The sequence below is a fragment of the Ranitomeya variabilis genome, chromosome 2 (assembly GCF_051348905.1).
Source record: "Ranitomeya variabilis isolate aRanVar5 chromosome 2, aRanVar5.hap1, whole genome shotgun sequence".
Classification (NCBI taxonomy): Eukaryota; Metazoa; Chordata; class Amphibia; order Anura; family Dendrobatidae; genus Ranitomeya; species Ranitomeya variabilis.
The window spans coordinates 240,460,737-240,481,788 of NC_135233.1; the positions used below are offsets into that span (position 1 = coordinate 240,460,737).

At 47.0% G+C, this 21,052-nt stretch overlaps 1 protein-coding gene across 2 annotated transcripts in view; it reads left to right on the forward strand.

The window, feature by feature from the left end:
• The window catches only part of LOC143805234 (uncharacterized), a 660,557-nt gene that overhangs the window by 448,013 nt on the left and 191,492 nt on the right, over positions 1–21,052 (forward strand). For both annotated transcript variants that reach the window (XM_077284263.1, XM_077284264.1), the window contains exons 11-13: positions 17,691–17,744; positions 19,052–19,105; positions 20,863–20,970. In XM_077284263.1, coding sequence (XP_077140378.1) covers positions 17,691–17,744; positions 19,052–19,105; positions 20,863–20,970 — 216 coding nt within the window. The remainder of the gene's footprint in view (positions 1–17,690; positions 17,745–19,051; positions 19,106–20,862; positions 20,971–21,052) is intronic.

Genomic DNA, 21,052 nt, shown 5'->3' on the forward strand with positions numbered 1-21,052 from the left:
TTTTACCAAGGGTAACAGGAGTAATTGGACCCCAAAAGTTGTTACAATTTGTCCTGAGTACGCCGATACCCCATATGTAGGGGTAAACCACTATTTGGTAGAGCTCGAAAGGGAAGGAATGCCATTTGACTTTTCAATGCAAAATTGGCTGGAATTGAGATAGGACGCAATGTCGTGTTTGGAGAGCCCCTGATGTGCCTAAACAGTAGAAACCCCCCCTTTAAGTGACACCATTTTGGAAAGTAGACCCCCTAAGGAAATTATCTAGATGTGTGGTGAGCACTTTGAACCCCCAAGTGCTTCACAGAAGTTTATAATGTTGTTGAGCCGTAAATGTAAAAAATCATTTTTTTTTCACAAAAATTATCTTTTTGCCCCAATTTTTTATTTTCCCAAGGGTAACAGGAGAAATTGGATCCCAAAAGTTGTTGTGCAATTTTTCCTGAGTATGCTGATACCCCATATGTGGGGGGAAAATGGCAGAGCTCGGAAGGGAAGGAGCGCCGTTTTGGAATGCAGACTTTGATGGAATGGTCTGCAGGCGTCACATTGCGTTTGCAGAGCCCCTGATGTACCTAAATAATAGAAACCCCCCACAATTGACCCCATATTGGAAACTAGACCTCCAAAGGAACTTATCTAGATGTGTTGTGAGAACTTTGAACTCCCACGTGTTTCACTAAAGTTTATAACACAGAGCCGTGAAAATAAAAAAACTTTTTTTCTCCACAAAAATGATTTTTTTTCGCCCTAGTTTTGTATTTTCCCAAGGGTAACAGGAGAAATTGGACCCTAAAAGTTGTTGTCCAATTTGTCCTGAGTACTCTGATACCCCATATGTGGGAAAAAAAACACTGTTTGGGCACACGTCGGGGCTCAGAAGGGAATAAGTGGCATTTTGGAATGCAGACTTTGATGGAATGGTCTGCGGGCGTCACGTTGCGTTTGCAGAGCTCCTGATGTACCTAAACAGTAGAAACCCCCCACAAGTGACCCCATATTCGAAACTAGACCGCCCAAGGAACTTATCTAGATGTGTTGTGAGAACTTTAAACCCCCAAGTGTTTCACTAAAGTTTATAATGCAGAGCCGTGAAAATAAAAAATCATTTTTTTTCCCACAAATATGATTTTTAGCCCCCAAATTTTTATTTTCCCAAAGGTAACAGGAGAAATTGGACTACAAAAGTTGTTTTCCAATTTGTCGTGAGTATGCTGATATCCCATATGTGGGGGTAAACCACTGTTTGGGCACACAGCAGAGCTCAGAAGGGAAGGAGCACCGTTTTACTTTTTCAACGCTGAATTGGAAGGAATTGAGATCGGACGTCATGTTGCGTTTTCAGAGCCCCTGATGTGCCTAAACAGTGGAAACCCTCCAATTCTAACTCCAACCCTAACCCCAACACACCCCTAACCCTAATCCCAACCCTAACCACACCCCTATCCCCAACACACCCTATCCCCAACACACCCCTAATCCTAATCTCAAACCTAACCATAACCTTAACCACACCCCTAACCCAAACACACCCCTAACCCTAATCCCAACCCCAACACACCCCTAATCCTAATCTCAACCCTAACCATTGTTATACCTACCGCTCCTGACGCTGCGGCCGCTTCCTCCATTGGCTCCTCCCGCCGCGGTCCTGCTCCCCGCCCTGGGCATCGCGCCGCTACTCCGGTCTCTCTTGCTGCTGCTGGGGGTCTTCAGCATGGCGTCCGTGCTTCCTCCTTCCTCCGGCCGGCGTCTGCGCCGCACATGCGCCTTAGGTCGCGGGCGCGCGCTCTTCCTCCTACTTAACCCCTTCCGCGTCCTTGCCTGTTCAACCTCCACCAATCAGGTGATTCCTTTACCTTTATCTGGCGTCCTCTCCATAATGGCGGCGCCTGATTACTGTTGTGCTTTTGTGCTCGGTGTTAGGTCTTGTTCCCTTCCTGCCTGCTCACGTCTAGCTTCTGTCATTTTTGGCTATTTCCCTGTTTGCTCCCCCGTGTCCTTTTGTTTCAGTCCAGTCTCTTTTGTTCCGTACCTCGTCTCCCTACCTCTCTCTTTTCAGCCTTGATTTATTACCCTCTCCTCCGTCCTTTTCTGAGCCGTCCCTCTTGTACCAGCTGTTGCGGTGCTGACCCCCTTGGGCCTGTTCCCCACTATCCCTGTATAGGGGTAGCTCCTCCCCGGGGTCGCTCGTCCTTGGGCCCGTCTGCACCGTGACCTTGAGGGTCCACTCTCTCTCCGTTCGTCTAGAACGTCACAGTGTAATCAGGCCATGGACCCCGCTGGTACTTCTGCAGCTACGCAGAAGGAGTTGTTATTCTTACGGGAGAACCAGACCCGGATCATGTCTGTCATGAAATCCATGGATTCTCGATTAACTGCCCTTCAGACTTCCGATCCTGCTAACGCTCCTTTGCTGGCGGGACTCCAGCAGGAGCTCGCACAGCAGCGTGATACACAGTCCCATATTCTAACCTATATGGCATCCGTAGACGACCGTTTACATTCTCTGCAGTCTTCGGCCGCTGCTTCAGTCTCTCATAGAGATCCGGTATCTCTTCCTCCTCCTCGTTTGGGAAAACCCCCTAGATATAGCGGAGACCCCAAATTGTGTCGGGGTTTTTTGAACCAGTGCCGCCTTCACTTCGAACTTCTGCCCCAGCAGTACCCTTCCGATCGCGCTAAGGTGGCCTTTATTGTGTCTCATCTTGAGGGGGAGGCCTTATCCTGGGTAAACCCTTTGTGGGAGCGGGACGACCCGGTAGTTGCCAGTATTCAGATTTTTTTGGACACATTCCGTAGAGTCTTTGATGAGCCCGGACGGCTGGCCTCTACTATCGAGTCCCTCTTTAGCCTCCAACAGGGGAACCTTACTGTTGGTCAGTACGCCATCCGTTTTCGGACACTATCCTCTGAGCTCGGGTGGAATAATGAGGCTTTGGTAGGGGCTTTTTGGAGAGGGCTTTCATCCAAGATTAAGGATGAGCTCGCTGGCCGCGATACTCCTACTACCTTGGAGGATCTCATATCCCTGGCCACGCGTATAGACTTACGCTTCCAGGAGCGTTCTCGGGAATTGGTTAGGGAGAGGAGGCCCGTCAGGTCAAACTGGGCACCTGGTCCTTCTCCTAGCAAGTCCTCCGCTTCTTCCATACCTGAACCTATGCAGGTGGACCGAGTTAAGTTGTCTGAGCAGCGACGTAAGGAGAGGTTAGCACAGGGTTTGTGCCTCTACTGCGGAGGGGTTAATCATTTTTTGCGCTCCTGTCCAGAGAGACCGGGAAACTCCTCCACCTAGGCCAGGTAAGGGAGGCTTCCCTAGGTGACTCAAATTCCTCTCTACCCTTAACTATTTCAGCTTTGATTTCTTTAGGTCTTGAGCGTAGATCTGTGGAGGCGTATGTGGACTCGGGTGCGGCTGGTAACTTCATTCGTGAAGAGGAGGTGTGCAAGCTTCAGATACCAGTAGTTACCTTGGAGACTCCGCGTGTTATATCTGCTGTAGACGGCAAACTCTTACCAGATCCTATCACCATGGTTACTCTCGAGTTGGAGATGCAGATTGGAGCCCTACACCGGGAAAAGATTGCCTTCTACGTATTGCCCAATCTGTCTCATGCCCTGCTTTTGGGTCTGCCCTGGCTCAGATCGCACGAGCCAGTTCTTGATTGGCGCTCTGGAGAAGTACTCCGCTGGGGTCATGGTTGTCATGAACATTGTCTACAGCCCGTCTTTCCTCCAGGTTCTTTTCAAGCGGCCGCCAAACCTTCCAGCCTTCCTGCAGCCTATCACTCGTTTGCCGATGTCTTTGATAAGAAGGAGGCAGAGTCCCTTCCACCGCATCGAATTTATGACTGTCCCATCGAGCTAATTCCCGGAGTATCCCTTCCCAAGGGTAGAACATATGCTTTGTCTCCGGCGGAGACTTTAGCTATGTCCGAGTACATCAAAGAGAATTTGGCTAAGGGATTCATCCGGAAGTCCTCATCCCCGGCTGGAGCTGGGTTTTTCTTCGTTCGGAAGAAGGATGGGACCCTTCGTCCTTGTATTGACTACCGAGGTCTGAATGCCATCACGGTCAAGAATCGATATCCTCTCCCGCTCATCCCTGAACTCTTCGACCGACTGAGAGGAGCCCGAATCTTTTCCAAACTTGATCTGAGAGGGGCCTATAATTTGGTTCGTATCCGCGCGGGAGACGAGTGGAAGACCGCCTTTAACACTCGCGATGGTCATTACGAATACCTTGTCATGCCCTTTGGTCTCTGTAACGCTCCAGCAGTCTTCCAGGAGTTCGTAAACGAGATCTTCCGTGACCTATTGTATTCCTGCGTGGTGGTATACCTTGACGACATCCTTATTTTTTCGCCCGACCTGTCCTCCCACAGGAGAAGCGTCCGTTTGGTCTTGCAACGACTTCGGGAGAATCGTCTTTACGCCAAGATCGAGAAGTGTTTGTTTGAACAGACTTCCTTGCCCTTCTTGGGATATATTATTTCTGACGTGGGGTTGAAGATGGATCCTGAGAAGTTGTCTGCAGTACTCAAGTGGCCCCGTCCCGTTGGAGTTAAGCCCATTCAACGTTTTTTGGGCTTCGCAAACTATTACAGACAATTCGTGCCGCATTTCTCCTCCGTGACCAAGCCTCTTGTCGCCCTAACCCGGAAAGGAGCGAAGCTTCATGTTTGGCCTCCAGAGGCGGAAGACGCCTTTCTTGCCTTGAAACAGGCCTTTGCTTCGGCTCCAGTTCTTCATCGACCTGTGGCCAGCAGACCCTTCTCCCTTGAGGTGGATGCCTCCTCTACTGGAGCTGGAGCGGTACTCTCCCAGAAAACCCCTTCCGGACGTCTGGTTCCTTGTGGATTCTTTTCTAAGTCTTTTTCTCCCGCAGAATGCAATTACTCAGTTGGGGACCGGGAGTTGCTGGCTATTAAGTTGGCTCTACAGGAGTGGCGTCATCTCTTGGAGGGGGCCATTCATCCCTTTACGGTTTTCACTGACCACAAGAACTTGGCCTACATCCAGTCCGCTCAGAGACTCAACTCCAGGCAAGCCAGATGGTCTTTGTTCTTTTCTCGTTTTGATTTTAAACTTCATTTTCAGCCCGGAGCTAAGAATACTAAAGCAGACGCCCTTTCCCGGTCTTTGCAATCTCCTGAGATGGAAGAGGATCCTTCACATATCATTGATCCCGCCAGACTCGTGGTGGCCCCTTCGAATCTCCTCTCGGTGCCACCAGGCAAGACCTTCGTCCCGTGTGACAAACGAACTGAGGTTTTGCGTTGGGGGCATTCTTCCAAGATTGCCGGACATGTCGGTACCAAGAAGACCCTTACTCTTCTTTCCCGGTACTACTGGTGGCCATCTCTTCGACAAGACACTTCGGATTTTGTAGCCTCTTGCATGACTTGTGCCAGGAACAAAGTACCAAGAGAGTTGCCTTCAGGTCTCTTGCATCCTTTACCCATACCCGAAGCTCCTTGGCAGCAAATCGCCATGGATTTCATTACGGATCTGCCTCGTTCCTCTGGGTGCACGACCATCTTGGTGGTGGTAGACCGGTTCTCCAAGATGGCCCACTTCGTTCCCTTGCCCGGATTACCCTCAGCTCCAGAATTGGCAAGAATCTTCATTCATCAGATTTTCAGATTACATGGCCTTCCTCAACGAATCGTGTCCGATCGAGGAGTCCAGTTTACTTCCAGATTCTGGAGAGCTCTCTGTAAGCTCTTGGGCATTTCTTTGGATTTTTCTTCCGCATACCATCCTCAGACCAATGGGCAAGTAGAACGGATAAATCAAGTTTTGACCTCCTACCTACGTAACTTTACCAACGCCCACCACGATGATTGGGTGACCCTTCTTCCTTGGGCTGAGTTTGCCCATAACAATCATGTCAGCGAGGCCACTTCCAAATCTCCGTTCTTTGTGGTTTCTGGTCTGAATCCGGGGGTACCTCTTCCAATGTCTTCTCCTTCTGGTGTCCCTGCTGCAGATGCCCTTTCTTCTGAATTTTCCCAAGTTTGGAGGGAGACCAAGGAGTCCCTCGTACGAGCTGCAGCTCTGATGAAGAGACATGCGGACAAGAGAAGGAAGGATCTTCCTCCATATCATCCTGGTGACAAGGTCTGGCTATCAACCAAGCATATTCGCTTGAAGATTCCCTCTTACAAGTTGGGTCCTCGATACATCGGTCCCTTCGAGGTCTTGGGTCGAATTAACAACGTGGCTTATAGATTGAGGTTGCCGGCTTCGCTCCGGGTCCCTAACGTCTTCCATGTCTCGCTTTTGAAACCTCTCGTCCTTAATCGATTTTGCCCAGCGCCACTGGACTCTCCTCAACCTTTTGGCATCAATAATGACTTTGAAGTAAGGGATATTCTGGCTATGAAGAGGGTTAGAGGAGGAGTCTTCTATCTTATTGATTGGAAGGGATTTGGTCCTGAGGAGAGATCTTGGGAACCTAGAGAGAACATTAATGCTCCACGGATTCTGAAGAGGTTCTTGACTAGCCTTGGTAGAGGGGGTCTTAAAAGGGGGGGTACTGTTATACCTACCGCTCCTGACGCTGCGGCCGCTTCCTCCATTGGCTCCTCCCGCCGCGGTCCTGCTCCCCGCCCTGGGCATCGCGCCGCTACTCCGGTCTCTCTTGCTGCTGCTGGGGGTCTTCAGCATGGCGTCCGTGCTTCCTCCTTCCTCCGGCCGGCGTCTGCGCCGCACATGCGCCTTAGGTCGCGGGCGCGCGCTCTTCCTCCTACTTAACCCCTTCCGCGTCCTTGCCTGTTCAACCTCCACCAATCAGGTGATTCCTTTACCTTTATCTGGCGTCCTCTCCATAATGGCGGCGCCTGATTACTGTTGTGCTTTTGTGCTCGGTGTTAGGTCTTGTTCCCTTCCTGCCTGCTCACGTCTAGCTTCTGTCATTTTTGGCTATTTCCCTGTTTGCTCCCCCGTGTCCTTTTGTTTCAGTCCAGTCTCTTTTGTTCCGTACCTCGTCTCCCTACCTCTCTCTTTTCAGCCTTGATTTATTACCCTCTCCTCCGTCCTTTTCTGAGCCGTCCCTCTTGTACCAGCTGTTGCGGTGCTGACCCCCTTGGGCCTGTTCCCCACTATCCCTGTATAGGGGTAGCTCCTCCCCGGGGTCGCTCGTCCTTGGGCCCGTCTGCACCGTGACCTTGAGGGTCCACTCTCTCTCCGTTCGTCTAGAACGTCACAACCATAATCCCAACCGTAAACATAATCCAAGCCCTAGGCCCAACCCTAACCCTAACTTTAGCCCCAACCCTAACCCAAACATTAGCCCCAACCCTAACCCTAACTTTTAGCCCCAACCCTAACTTTAGCCCCATCCCTAACCCTAACCCTAATGGGAAAATGGAAATAAATACATTTTTTTTATTTTATTATTTTTCCCTAACTAAGGCGGTGATAAAGGGGGTTTGATTTACTATTTGTAGCGGGGTTTTATAGCGGGTTATTATGTTTGGCAGCTGTCACACACTAAAAAAAAAGACGTTTTATTGCAAAAAATAGCTTTTGTGTCACCACATTGTGAGAGCTATAATTTTTCCATATTTTGGTCCACAGAGTCATGTGAGGTCTTGTTTTTTTGCGGGACGAGTTGACGTTTTTATTGATACCATTTTCGGGCACATGACATTTTTTGATCGCTTTTTATTCCGATTTCTGTTAGGCAGAATGAACAAAAAGCAGCAATTCATGAATTTCTTTTGAGGGGCGTTTATACCGTTCCGCGTTTGGTAAAATTGATAAAGCAGTTTTATTCTTCGGGTCAGTATGATTACAGCGATACCTCATTTATACCATTTTTTTATGTTTTGGCGCTTTTATACAATAAAAACTATTTTATATTAAAAAATTATTATTTTTGCATTGCTTTATTCTGAGGGCTATAACTTCTATATTTTTTTGCTGATGATGCTGTGTGGCTGCTCGTTTTTTGTTGGAAAAGATGACGTTTTCAGCGGTGCCATGTTTATTTATATCCGTCTTTTTGATCGCGTGTTATTCCACTTTTTGTTCAGCGTATGATGATAAAGCATTGTTTTTTGCCTCGTTTTTTTTTTTTATTTTTTACGGTGTTCACTGAAGGGGTTGTCTAGAGGGATAGTTATATACACTCACCGGCCACTTTATTAGGTACACCATGCTAGTAACGGGTTGGACCCCCTTTTGCCTTCAGAACTGCCTCAATTCTTCGTGGCATAGATTCAACAAGGTGCTGGAAGCATTCCTCAGAGATTTTGGTCCATATTGACATGATGGCATCACACAGTTGCCGCAGATTTGTCGGCTGCACATCCCAAAGATGCTCCATACAAGGCAGGATGGATCCATGCTTTCATGTTGTTTACGCCAAATTCTGACCCTACCATCCGAATGTCACAGCAGAAATCGAGACTCATCAGACCAAGCAACGTTTTTCCAATCTTCTACTGTCCAATTTCGATGAGCTTGTACAAATTGTAGCCTCAGTTTCCTGTTCTTAGCTGAAAGGAGTGGTACCCGGTGTGGTCTTCTGCTGCTGTAGCCCATCTGCCTCAAAGTTCGACGCACTGTGCGTTCAGAGATGCTCTTAGGCCTACCTTGGTTGTAACGGGTGGCGATTTGAGTCACTGTTGCCTTTCTATCAGCTCGAACCAGTCTGCCCATTCTCCTCTGACCTCTGGCATCAACAAGGCATTTCCGCCCACAGAACTGCCGCTCACTGGATTTTTTTTCTTTTTCGGACCATTCTCTGTAAACCCTAGAGATGGTTGTGCGTGAAAATCCCAGTAGATCAGCAGTTTCTGAAATACTCAGACCAGCCCTTCTGGCACCAACAACCATGCCACGTTCAAAGGCACTCAAATCACCTTTCTTCCCCATACTGATGCTCAGTTTGAACTGCAGGAGATTGTCTTGACCATGTCTACATGCCTAAATGCACTGAGTTGCCGCCATGTGATTGGCTGATTAGAAATTAAGTGTTAACAAGAAGTTGGACAGGTGTACCTAATAAAGTGGCCAGTGAGTGTAGATAGTCTCGTTACGGACGCGGCAATACTAAATATGTGTACTTTCATTGGTTTTTTTTATTTACATAAAGAAATGTATTTATTGGAACAATATATATAATTTTTTTTCTTTATTTAGGATTTTTTTATATATATATCTTTACACAGTGTAATATTTTTGTTTTTACTTTTTAACATTGTCCCAGGGTGGGACATCACTATATAGTGTCAGATCACTGATCTGACACTTTGCAGAGCACTGTGTCAGATCAGCGATCTGACAAGCAGTGCAGGAGGCTTGCGGACGCCTGCTCTCAGCAGGCACTGACAAGCCACCTCCCTGCAGGACCCGGAAGGACCCCCACGGCCATCTTGGATTCAGGGGCCTGCAGGGAGGATACAGGAGGAGGCCCTTGGAACAACTCAATCACATCGGGATTGTACGTCTAATGTCAGAAAGGGGTTAATAATGAGAATTTTTCCATATACAGCTCTTGCAAAAATTAAGAGACCACTGCAAAATTTTCAGTTTCCCTGATTTTTCTCATTATAGGTATATTTTGAGTAAAATGTAAATTTTTCTTTTATTCTATAAACTACTGACAACATGTCTCCGAAGTTCCAAGCAATAAATTTTGTATTTATCTTCTGAAAATGAGAAATGGTCAAAATAACAAAAAAATGCATTGCTTGCAGACTTCAAATAATGCAAAAAAAAACAAGTTCATAATCATTTAGAAACAACAATACTAATGTTTTAACTCAGGAAGAGTTCAGAAATCAATATTTTGTGGAATAACCATGATTTTTAATCACCGCTTTCATGCGTCTTGGCATGCTTTCCACCAGTCTTTCACACTGCTTTTGTGTGACCTTATGCTACTCCTGGTACAAAAATGTAAGCAGTTCTTCTTTGTTTGATGGCTTGTGACTATTCACACAAGAGGTCCGCAGCAGAGAAACTGCCCCTCCCACACATCAATGTGATGAATCGTACGTCCGGAAAGCAGTGAGACGAGCCATGCCAAAGATGACCCTAGGGGATGATATAGAGGCATTTTTTACTGTTTTCGAATAGGTTGCAGAGCGGGAGAGGCTGCCCCCGAAGCAGTGGGCAGTGGTGCTGGCCCCCTTTCAGACTGGTGAACCCAAGAAAGCTTATTTTGACTTGGCCTTACAGGATGCCCAGAAATATGACAAGTTAAAAACAGAGATATTGGCACGCTTAGGGGTCACTATGTCTGTCAGAGCCCAAAGGGTTCATCACTGGGTGTATTATAGTGGCCTCTCTCAGATGTTTGACTTGTTGCATTTGGTCCAGAAATGGTTGTATCTGTAGTCCTGCACTCCAGCCTAGATGGTCGATTCACTCCTTCTCTTCAGACCAGTGCAGACCTGGCTTGCCCAGGGAGACCCCTGGAATACCGACGATCTGGTGGGCCTCGTAGAAAGGTACCAGGTGGTTGAGAGGTTTCTAAAGAAGCCGGGGGTGGTGCATCTCCATACTGGGGTACTCAGAGGGAGTCTCAAAAGGGGTGGTAGAGCCATCATTGGGGGGAGTCAGAGATCCCAAGGAGTCACTGAGGGGTTGCCAAAGGTTGCTGGTAAAAACCTGATCTCCTGAAGATGCCACGGTCCTGGACACATAGCCACCCGTTGTCCTATGTCCTCTGAGCAGATGGACTGCAGCCTAGGGAGGCGCTCTTCATACTATGCGTATCCCGCCTGCAGTGTGGACTGTTAGCCCGCAGATGGGCTGCAGTCATGTCCTGTGACCAGAAACGGAGTACTGGTGTCAGGACTCAGGGAGTTTGGTAGCCCTGATAAGGGCCACACTCCCCCACCAGTTGATCCCAAGGAAACATGTGGGTGTCCGCTGTATCCACGAGGACGCTAAGGACTACCTTATCACCAGAAAGTCGATAAAAACAACCTGGGATATGGAGTATCATTATATCTGGGTAATCAGAGACTTGCTACACCCCGTGATAATCGGGCAGGACTTCAGCCTGTTCTGGGACTTTTGAGGAAAGGCAGGGCTACCAAGTGACTCAGACAGGAGCCAGCTCAACCCTGATGAATCCCCATCACAGTCGGAGGTGGATTAGTTTCCCTTGTTGTGTGTACTAGCTGCTGATGAGGACGAAACCGTGACCAGTGAGGCTGAGGTTCCTGAACTGGGAGTTTCTGGGGAACATTTGGGGATGCTCAAATGCGGGATCTTACCCTAAAAGGTGCATTTGAAAATGTTGTACATAAACAGGATTAAAGTAATAGAACTAATTGAAAATGTGATGCACATAAATTCCCTTTAAAAAATTGCCTTTATTAATATAGATTCTAAAAATCACCTACTCAGTGCAAAAAATAGTTAATTACTAGGATGAAAACGGACCAAAAATAAACTACAATGTCCCTGCAATAGGCCTGATTTGCTTCTGCCTAGCTGTGGAGGTTGGCACCCTATAATACGATTTTTTGGTGCCCCCACTCAACAAGAACTGTCCCTCGCTCCCCTACTAATTCCCTATTAATATAGGTGTGAAAACAATCTCCAATAGTACAGAAATGAAAAATTGAGAAAAAATATTGCACAAGCCCATATACCGTTCTCTAAGCAGGTATCATGTATAAAGATAATACAAAGAAATTTTTAGTAAATAATTTCATTATGCCAAATCATGATAAGCCCCCATCAATTATATAGTTAGCAGATATATATAGTTACCCCATCTAATAAATTGAGGCCAAGATGTACTTAGTATTGATTTAACAGCTTAATAGCATGCTTGCAGATATGCTAATGAAATCTTTAAAACTTTAAAACAAGATATAGAAGAGGTACTTATCCATTGGCAAAGATTAACCCCAACGCGTTTCCCCGCAGTTGCGGTTCATCAGGAGGTCTTAGAAGATGGTGCAAATAATTAGATGCCGGATGCCATGATGCAGGATATCCTGCAAGGGAACACTAAAATCCCACATCTGTCATGATCTCCATGGCCAGAGAACTAGCATAAGCCTCAATAGGAACAAGCTCTTGGAAGATGTAACTGTACTGACCATGAACTAAACCTACCGCATCATCTAGAAGTAGCCAGGTAGCATGTCCTACTTTTATCCCTATATGCCCAGCGCCGGCCGGAGAACTAAATAATGCTAGCAGAGGGAAATATAAGACCTGACTCACCTCTAGAGAAATGCCCAAAAAGGAGACAGAAGCCCCCCACATATATTGGCGGTGATATGAGATGAAACAACAAACGCAGCAGGAAAATAGTTTTAGCAAATTTGAGGTCCGCTTTCTAGATAGCAGAAGACAGAAAGCATACTTTCATGGTCAGTAGAAAACCCTAACAAAACACATCCAGAAATTACTTTAGGACTCTGGCATTAACTCATAATACCAGAGTGGCAATTCCTGATCAACAAGAGCTTTCCAGACACAGTAACGAAACTGCAGCTGTGAACTGGAACCAAAATACAAAAACAAAACATGGACGAATGTCCAACTTATCTAGTAGATGTCTGGGAGCAGGAACAAGCACAGAGAGGCTTCTGATAACATTGTTGACCGGCAAGCATCTAACAGAGAAGCCAGGTTATATAGCGACACCCAGATCTAATCAGAACAGGTGAACAGGGAAGATGATGTCACAAGTTCAATTCCACCAGTAGCCACCGGGGGAGCCCAGAATCCAAATTCACAACAGTACCCCCCCCTCAAGGAGGGGGCACCGAACCCTCACCAGAACCACCAGGGCGATCAGGATGGGCCCTATGAAAGGCACGAACCAGATCAGAGGCATGAACATCAGATGCAGTGACCCAAGAATTATCCTCCTGGCCGTATCCCTTCCACTTGACCAGATACTGGAGTCTCCGTCTGGAAACACGGGAGTCTAGGATTTTTTCCACAACGTACTCCAACTCACCCTCAACCAACACCGGAGCAGGAGGCTCAACGGAAGGCACAACCGGTGCCTCATACCTGCGCAATAACGACCGATGAAAAACGTTATGAATAGAAAAGGATGCAGGGAGGTCCAAACGGAAGGAAACAGGGTTAAGAATCTCCAATATTTTATACGGACCGATGAACCGAGGCTTAAACTTAGGAGATGAGACCCTCATAGGGACAAAACGAGAAGACAACCACACCAAATCTCCAACACAAAGCCGAGGACCAACACGACGGTGACGGTTGGCAAAAAGCTGAGTCTTCTCCTGGGACAACTTTAAATTGTCCATCACCTGCCCCCAGATATGATGCAATCTCTCCACCACCGCATCCACTCCAGGACAATCCGAGGATTCCATCTGACCGGAGGAAAATCGAGGGTGGAACCCCGAATTACAGAAAAACGGGGACACCAAAGTGGCAGAGCTGGCCCGATTATTGAGGGCGAACTCCGCCAATGGCAAAAAAGCAACCCAATCATCCTGGTCAGCAGACACAAAACACCTCAGATATGTCTCCAGGGTCTGATTAGTCCGCTCGGTCTGGCCATTAGTCTGAGGGTGAAAAGCAGACGAAAAAGACAAATCTATGCCCATCCTAGCACAGAATGCCCGCCAAAATCTAGACACAAATTGGGTTCCTCTGTCAGAAACGATATTCTCAGGAATACCATGCAAACGAACAACATTTTGAAAAAACAGGGGCACCAACTCGGAAGAAGAAGGCAATTTGGGCAGGGGAACCAAATGGACCATCTTAGAAAAACGGTCACACACCACCCAGATGACAGACATCTTCTGAGAAACAGGCAGATCTGAAATAAAATCCATCGAGATGTGTGTCCAAGGCCTCTTAGGAATAGGCAAGGGCAACAATAATCCACTAGCCCGAGAACAACAAGGCTTGGCCCGAGCACAAACGTCACAAGACTGCACAAAGCCTCGCACATCTCGTGACAGGGAAGGCCACCAGAAGGATCTTGCCACCAAATCCCTGGTACCAAAAATTCCAGGATGACCTGCCAATGCAGAAGAATGTACCTCAGAGATGACTCTACTGGTCCAATCATCAGGAACAAACAACCTATCAGGCGGACAACGATCCGGTCTATCCGCCTGAAACTCCTGCAAGGCCCGCCGCAGGTCTGGAGAAACGGCTGACAAGATAACTCCCCTTCAGAGGAATAAGAGTCTCCAAAGGCTCTAAATCATACCCACAACGATTGGCAAAGGACCAATCCATAAGACTCAAAGCGGCGCCAGAGTCGATATAGGCGTCCGTAGTAATAGATGACAAAGAGCAAATCAGGGTCACAGACAAAATAAATTTAGACTGTAAAGTGCCAATGGGAACGGATTTATCAAGCTTTTTAGTACGCTTAGAGCATGCTGATATAACATGAGTAGAATCCCCACAATAGAAACACAACCCATTTTTCCGTCTAAAATTCTGCCGCTCGCTTCTGGACAGAATTCTATCACACTGCATGTTTTCTGGCGTCTTCTCAGTGGACACCGCCAGATGGTGCACTGGTTTGCGCTCCCGCAGACGCCTATCGATCTGAATGGCCATTGTCATGGACTCATTCAGACTTGCAGGCACAGGGAACCCCACCATAACATCCTTAATGGCATCAGAAAGACCCTCTCTGAAAGTAGCCGCCAAGGCACACTCATTCCACTGAGTAAGCACAGACCATTTACGGAATCTTTGGCAGTAAATTTCAGCTTCATCTTGCCCCTGCGATAGGGACATCAAAGTTTTTTCTGCCTGAAGTTCCAAATGAGGTTCCTCATAAAGCAAGCCCAAGGCCAGAAAAAACGCATCCACATTGCGCAACGCAGGATCCCCTGGTGCCAATGCAAAAGCCCAATCTTGAGGGTCGCCGCGGAGCAAGGAAATCACAATCCCAACCTGCTGTGCAGGGTCTCCAGCAGAACGAGATTTCAGGGACAAAAATAACTTACAATTATTTCTAAAATTCTGAAAGCTAGATCTATTCCCTGAGAAGAATTCCGGCAAAGGAATTCTCGGCTCTGATACCGGAGCATGAACAACAAAATCTTGCAAACTTTGTACTTTCGTGGCGAGATTATTCAAACCTGCAGTTACACTCTGTAGATCCATTATAGACAGGTGAACATAGAGCCATTCAAAGATTAGAAGGAGAGAGAAAAAAAAGAAAGACTGCAGCATAGACAGACTGGCAAGTGATCCAATTAAGAGCACACTAACTACTAGAGAAAAAAAAAAAAAAAAAAAAAAATTTTCAGCAGACTTCTTATTTCTCTCCTTTCTCAGCCAAGGATTTTAACCCTTTAGTGGGCCGGTCAAACTGTCATGATCTCCATGGCCAGAGAACTAGCATAAGCCTCAATAGGAACAAGCTCTTGGAAGATGTAACTGTACTGACCATGAACTAAACCTACCGCATCATCTAGAAGTAGCCAGGTAGCATGTCCTACTTTTATCCCTATATGCCCAGCGCCGGCCGGAGAACTAAATAATGCTAGCAGAGGGAAATATAAGACCTGACTCACCTCTAGAGAAATGCCCAAAAAGGAGACAGAAGCCCCCCACATATATTGGCGGTGATATGAGATGAAACAACAAACGCAGCAGGAAAATAGTTTTAGCAAATTTGAGGTCCGCTTTCTAGATAGCAGAAGACAGAAAGCATACTTTCATGGTCAGTAGAAAACCCTAACAAAACACATCCAGAAATTACTTTAGGACTCTGGCATTAACTCATAATACCAGAGTGGCAATTCCTGATCAACAAGAGCTTTCCAGACACAGTAACGAAACTGCAGCTGTGAACTGGAACCAAAATACAAAAACAAAACATGGACGAATGTCCAACTTATCTAGTAGATGTCTGGGAGCAGGAACAAGCACAGAGAGGCTTCTGATAACATTGTTGACCGGCAAGCATCTAACAGAGAAGCCAGGTTATATAGCGACACCCAGATCTAATCAGAACAGGTGAACAGGGAAGATGATGTCACAAGTTCAATTCCACCAGTAGCCACCGGGGGAGCCCAGAATCCAAATTCACAACACACATCCTAGATATCACTGAATGAAATATTCCAGTTGCAAATCAGTATTCATTAGATAGCGGAATGTGTTGAGAACAATAAAACCTAAAAATTATCAACGTAAATCACAACTAGTAACCCACAGAGGTCTGGAGTTGGAATGATGCTCAAAATCAAAGTGGAAAATGAAGTTACAGGCTGATCCAACTTCAGTGGAAATGCCTCAAGACAAGGAAATGATGCTCAGTAGTGTGTGGCCTCCACGTGCCTGTATGACCTCCCTACAATGCCTGGGCATGCTCTTTATGAGGCGGCGGATGGTCTCCTGAGGGATCTCCTCCCAGACCTGGACTAAAGCATCCACCAACTCCTGGACAGTCTGTGGTGCAACGTGACGTTGGTGGATGGTATGAGACATGATTTCCCAGATGTGTTCAATCGGATTCAGGTCTGGGGAACTGGCGGGCCAGCCCATAGCTTCAATGCCTTCATCTTGCAGGAACTGCTGACACACTCCAACCACATGAGGTCTGGCATTGTCCTGCATTAGGAGGAACTCAGGGCCAATCGCACCAGCATATGGTCTCACAAGGGGTCTGAGGATCTCATCTCGGTACCTAAGGGCAGTCAGGCTGCCTCTGGTGAGCACATAGAGGAATGTGCGGCCCCCCAAAGAAATGCCACCCCACACCATTACTGACCCACTGCCAAACCGTTCATGCTGAAGGATGTTGTAGGCAGCAGATCACTCTCCACTGTGTCACCAGACTCTGTCACGTCTGTCACATGTGCTCAGTGTGAACCTGCTTTCATCTGTGAAGAGCACAAGGCGCCGGTGGCGAATCTGCCAATCCTGGTGTTCTGTGGCAAATGCCAAGCATCCTGCATGGTGTTGGGCTGTGAACACAGCCCCCATCTGTGGACATCGGGCACTCAGACCATCCTCATGAAGTCGGTTTCTAACCATTTGTGCAGACATATGCACATTTGTGGCCTGCTGGAGGTCATTGTGCAGGGCTCTGGCAGTGCTCCTCCTGTTCCTCCTTGCACAAAGGCTGAGGTAGCGGTCCTGCTGCTGGATTGTTGCCCTCCTACAACCCCCTCCACATCTCCTGGTGTACTGGCCTATCTCCTGGTAGCGCCTCCAGCCTCTGGACACTACGCTGACAGACACAGCAAACCTTCTTGCCACATCTCACATTGATGTGCCATCCTGGATGAGCTGCACTACCTGAGCCACTTGTGTGGGTTGTAGAGTCCATCTCATGCTACCACGACCACGAGTGTGAAAGCACAACCAACATTCAAAAGTGACCAAAACATCAGCCAGAAAGCATTGGTACTGAGATGTGGTCTGTGGTCCCCTGCTGCAGAACCACTCCTTTATTGAGTGTGTCTTGATGATTGCCAATAATTTCCATCTGTTGTCTATTTCATTTGCACAACAGCATGTGAAATTGATTGTCAAACAGTGTTGCTTCCTAAGTGGACAGTTTGATTTCAGAGAAGTTTGATTTACTTGGAGTTATATTCTGTTGTTTAAGTGTTCCCTTTATTTTTTTGAGCAGTGTATATAACAAACTATATAATAACATTGTTTTCATGTTATCTTATTTCTTTCTTTACTTGGGCTATTCTGTACTGATATTGACCGTTTTGCCTTTCTTATAGAGAAGCCGTGGACCAACAGGTCTTCCTGGTATACATGGGAGGCCAGGCAATCCGGTGAGAAATCCAATACACTTCTCTCCTTTGGATAATTGTTTACATTACTTTAATTTATTAATAACCTTAAAGTGGTTTTCTGGTAACACCCACTCTGCATTGGAGGCACTAATCCTGTTGCAGGTGCCTGTAAGATCGTGTGTGTGTGGCCAACCGATCCTGTGCTGATGCCGGCAGATGCAATGTCAACAGTACCTCTCACCTCCAGATACAGAAGTTGTAGGCACCAGAGAACCCCTTTAATTAATAACACAACCCTTAATGACACTATATAATTATATTATATAATTTGTAAAGTTCTGCTTGTACCATTGTTGTTAATTTCCTATCTCAGTCATAGCCGCAGTGATAGACCACTGGCACCCCTGACCATAATAATCCATTGGGTTTCCATCATTGTGTTTGTCATGTTACCAAGCAAAAGAGGTCAGCATGCTGCGGTGTTGTGTCCTGCATTTATGACATCTAAGGCTGCTTTCACACATCAGTTTTTTGCCGTCAGGCACAATCCGTCGAATGTTGAAAAAAACGGATCCTTCGCAGATTGTGGAATAACTGATGTGACTGATCTGTTTTTTCAACGGATCCGACTAGCTTGATCCAGCTAATTGGATCCCAAAAAATTGGAGCATGCTCAGTTTTAAAAAAACGGTATCCGTCACCGGATTCCGTCATTTGACAGATCCGGCGCCATAGGGTTCCATTGTAGCAAATGCCGGACGCCGCTGGCGCTGTCCGGTTTTTCGCCGGAGACAAAAAACATAACTTTGTACATTTTTCCCACCGCCGGATCCGGCGAACGACAGATGAAACGTGTGGCCATCCATCGCTAATACAAGTCTATGGGAAAAACAGATCCGGCTGCATCATTCGCCGGATCCGTTTTTTTTTAAATTTGCTGGATTGAGCCTGACGGCAAAAAAATTGATGTGTGAAAGCAGCCTAACTCAGATGTGAACACAAGCCTACTTTTTAAAGACCGCAGTACTACCTTGAATCCTGCAGGTGTCATTGTTTCTGTTTATTCCAGGTACTTGAGTTGTAGCAAATTCAGTAATTACAATAATTGCCCTTGATTGATGAAGTGATTACGATCAATAAATAATACATGTAATAATATACTAAAATTATAATAAGCACTAGCTTGCAGATAACTCCTCAGTGTTACCATATACTTATGGGCTCATTCGCCCCTGCAGGTGGGAATGGCCACTGGCTGCACCCATCAGCCACACCCTGGGATGTTACCCTACAGTCGACTTTAGTTTCAATAATTAATGTTATTTTTTTTTATATTTTATGTGTAGGGTATGACCGGACCCGCAGGTCGACCAGGAGTGAAGGGGCATTGTGGTCACATGGTATGAATTTTTAGTGATCAATCAGCCACCTGTTGTCACTTGATGTAGGCTCTAGATATGCCATATGGGCAAGAGTATTGTCTACTGAAATCAGGTTTTTAATTTGCTTCCAATGGAATAAGCGCATAACCTCGAGCCCCTCGCCCCCGTTATATAACATCCAGTTCCTTTCCCCTGGTGTATAACCTTTAGCCCCTCATCTCCAGCCCTTCGCCCGCTGTATATAACATCCGGCCCACGATGTATAACATTCAGACCCATTGCTCCCGGTGTATAACATCCGGCACCTCACACCGGGTGTATAACATCCGGCACCTCACACCGGGTGTATAACATCCGGCACCTCACACCGGGTGTATAACATCCGGCACCTCACACCGGGTGTATAACATCCGGCACCTCACACCGGGTGTATAACATCCGGCACCTCACACCGGGTGTATAACATCCGGCACCTCACACCGGATGTATAACATCCGGCACCTCACACCGGGTGTATAACATCTGGCACCTTACACCGGGTGTATAACATCCGGCGCCTCACACCAGGTGTATAACATCCGGCACCTCACACCGGGTGTATAACATCCGGCACCTCACACCAGGTGTATAACATCCGGCACCTCACACCGGGTGTATAACATCCGGCACCTCACACCGGGTGTATAACATCCGGCACCTCACACCAGGTGTATAACATCTGCGCCTCACACCGGGTGTATAACATCCAGCCCCTCGCCCCCAGTGTATAACATCAGGCCTCTCGCCCCCCCCCCCCTGGTGTATAACATCCAGCCCCTCACACCCGCTGAATAACATCCGGCACCTCACACCGGGTGTATAACATCTGGCACCTCACACCAGGTGTATAACATCCGGTGCCTCACACCGGGTGAATAACATCCAGCCCCTCGCCCCCAGTCTATAACATCAGGCTTCTCACCTCCCCAGGTGTATAACATCCAGCCCCTCACACCTGCTGTATAACATCCGGCGCCTCACACCGGGTGAATAACATCCAGCCCCTCGCCCCCAGTCTATAACATCAGACTTCTCACCCCCCCAGGTGTATAACATCCGGCACCTCACACCAGGTGTATAACATCCGGCGCCTCACACCGGGTGAATAACATCCAGCCCCTCGCCCCCAGTGTATAACATTAGGCCTTTCGCCCCCCCAGGTGTATAACATCCGTCCCACAATGTATAACGAAAATGAAAAAATAAAAAGGAAACTGGCCACTATGTAATGGGGTTCATTTGGAAAGGAAGTTGTTGAGAAGGGACATTACTTATAAAGTGTTTCTCGCGGTTCTTCTAAATAATGTACTAAGTGATTCTATTCTACATGAAATAACAGTCCGGTAGACCTCTATCTTTTGCTGTTGCCCCTCTTAGAAAATTCATAAATAAATTGACAACTGGGCGTTTCCAGTTGGGTGTGTTTCCTTGCATGCTAGAAATCTGTCACCAGCTGAATACATCTTATATGCAGATTTAAAAATCTGCCTTCTCTCACTATGTAACTATGGATTTGCTGCCAACAATGTGCAAACAGTATGGGGGCAAAACGATCATTGTAACCATTTTCCATCCCTATACACTTTGGGCCTTCTTATATCATTGATCGAAGGTCATTCATGCAGGAAATCTACCTGTGTACGAGCAGCTTAGGTGGCTTAACCATTCACATCCAGTAATGCTTACTGTATTGGTTGCTGTTCTACCTACCTCACTATGTTTTTTCTATATTACAGGGGTTGCCAGGTCCTCTGGGAATACAAGGAACACCTGGCGCTTCTGGAAGGGATGGGGATTTTGGACTAGATGGGAAACCAGGATCTCCCGGAATACCAGGACCAAAGGTGAATTTTACCACATCTACAAAAAAAAAAAACAAGTAGAAGTTGAAAGGCCATCTTTACGGGGTTAAGGTTTAGAGGGCAT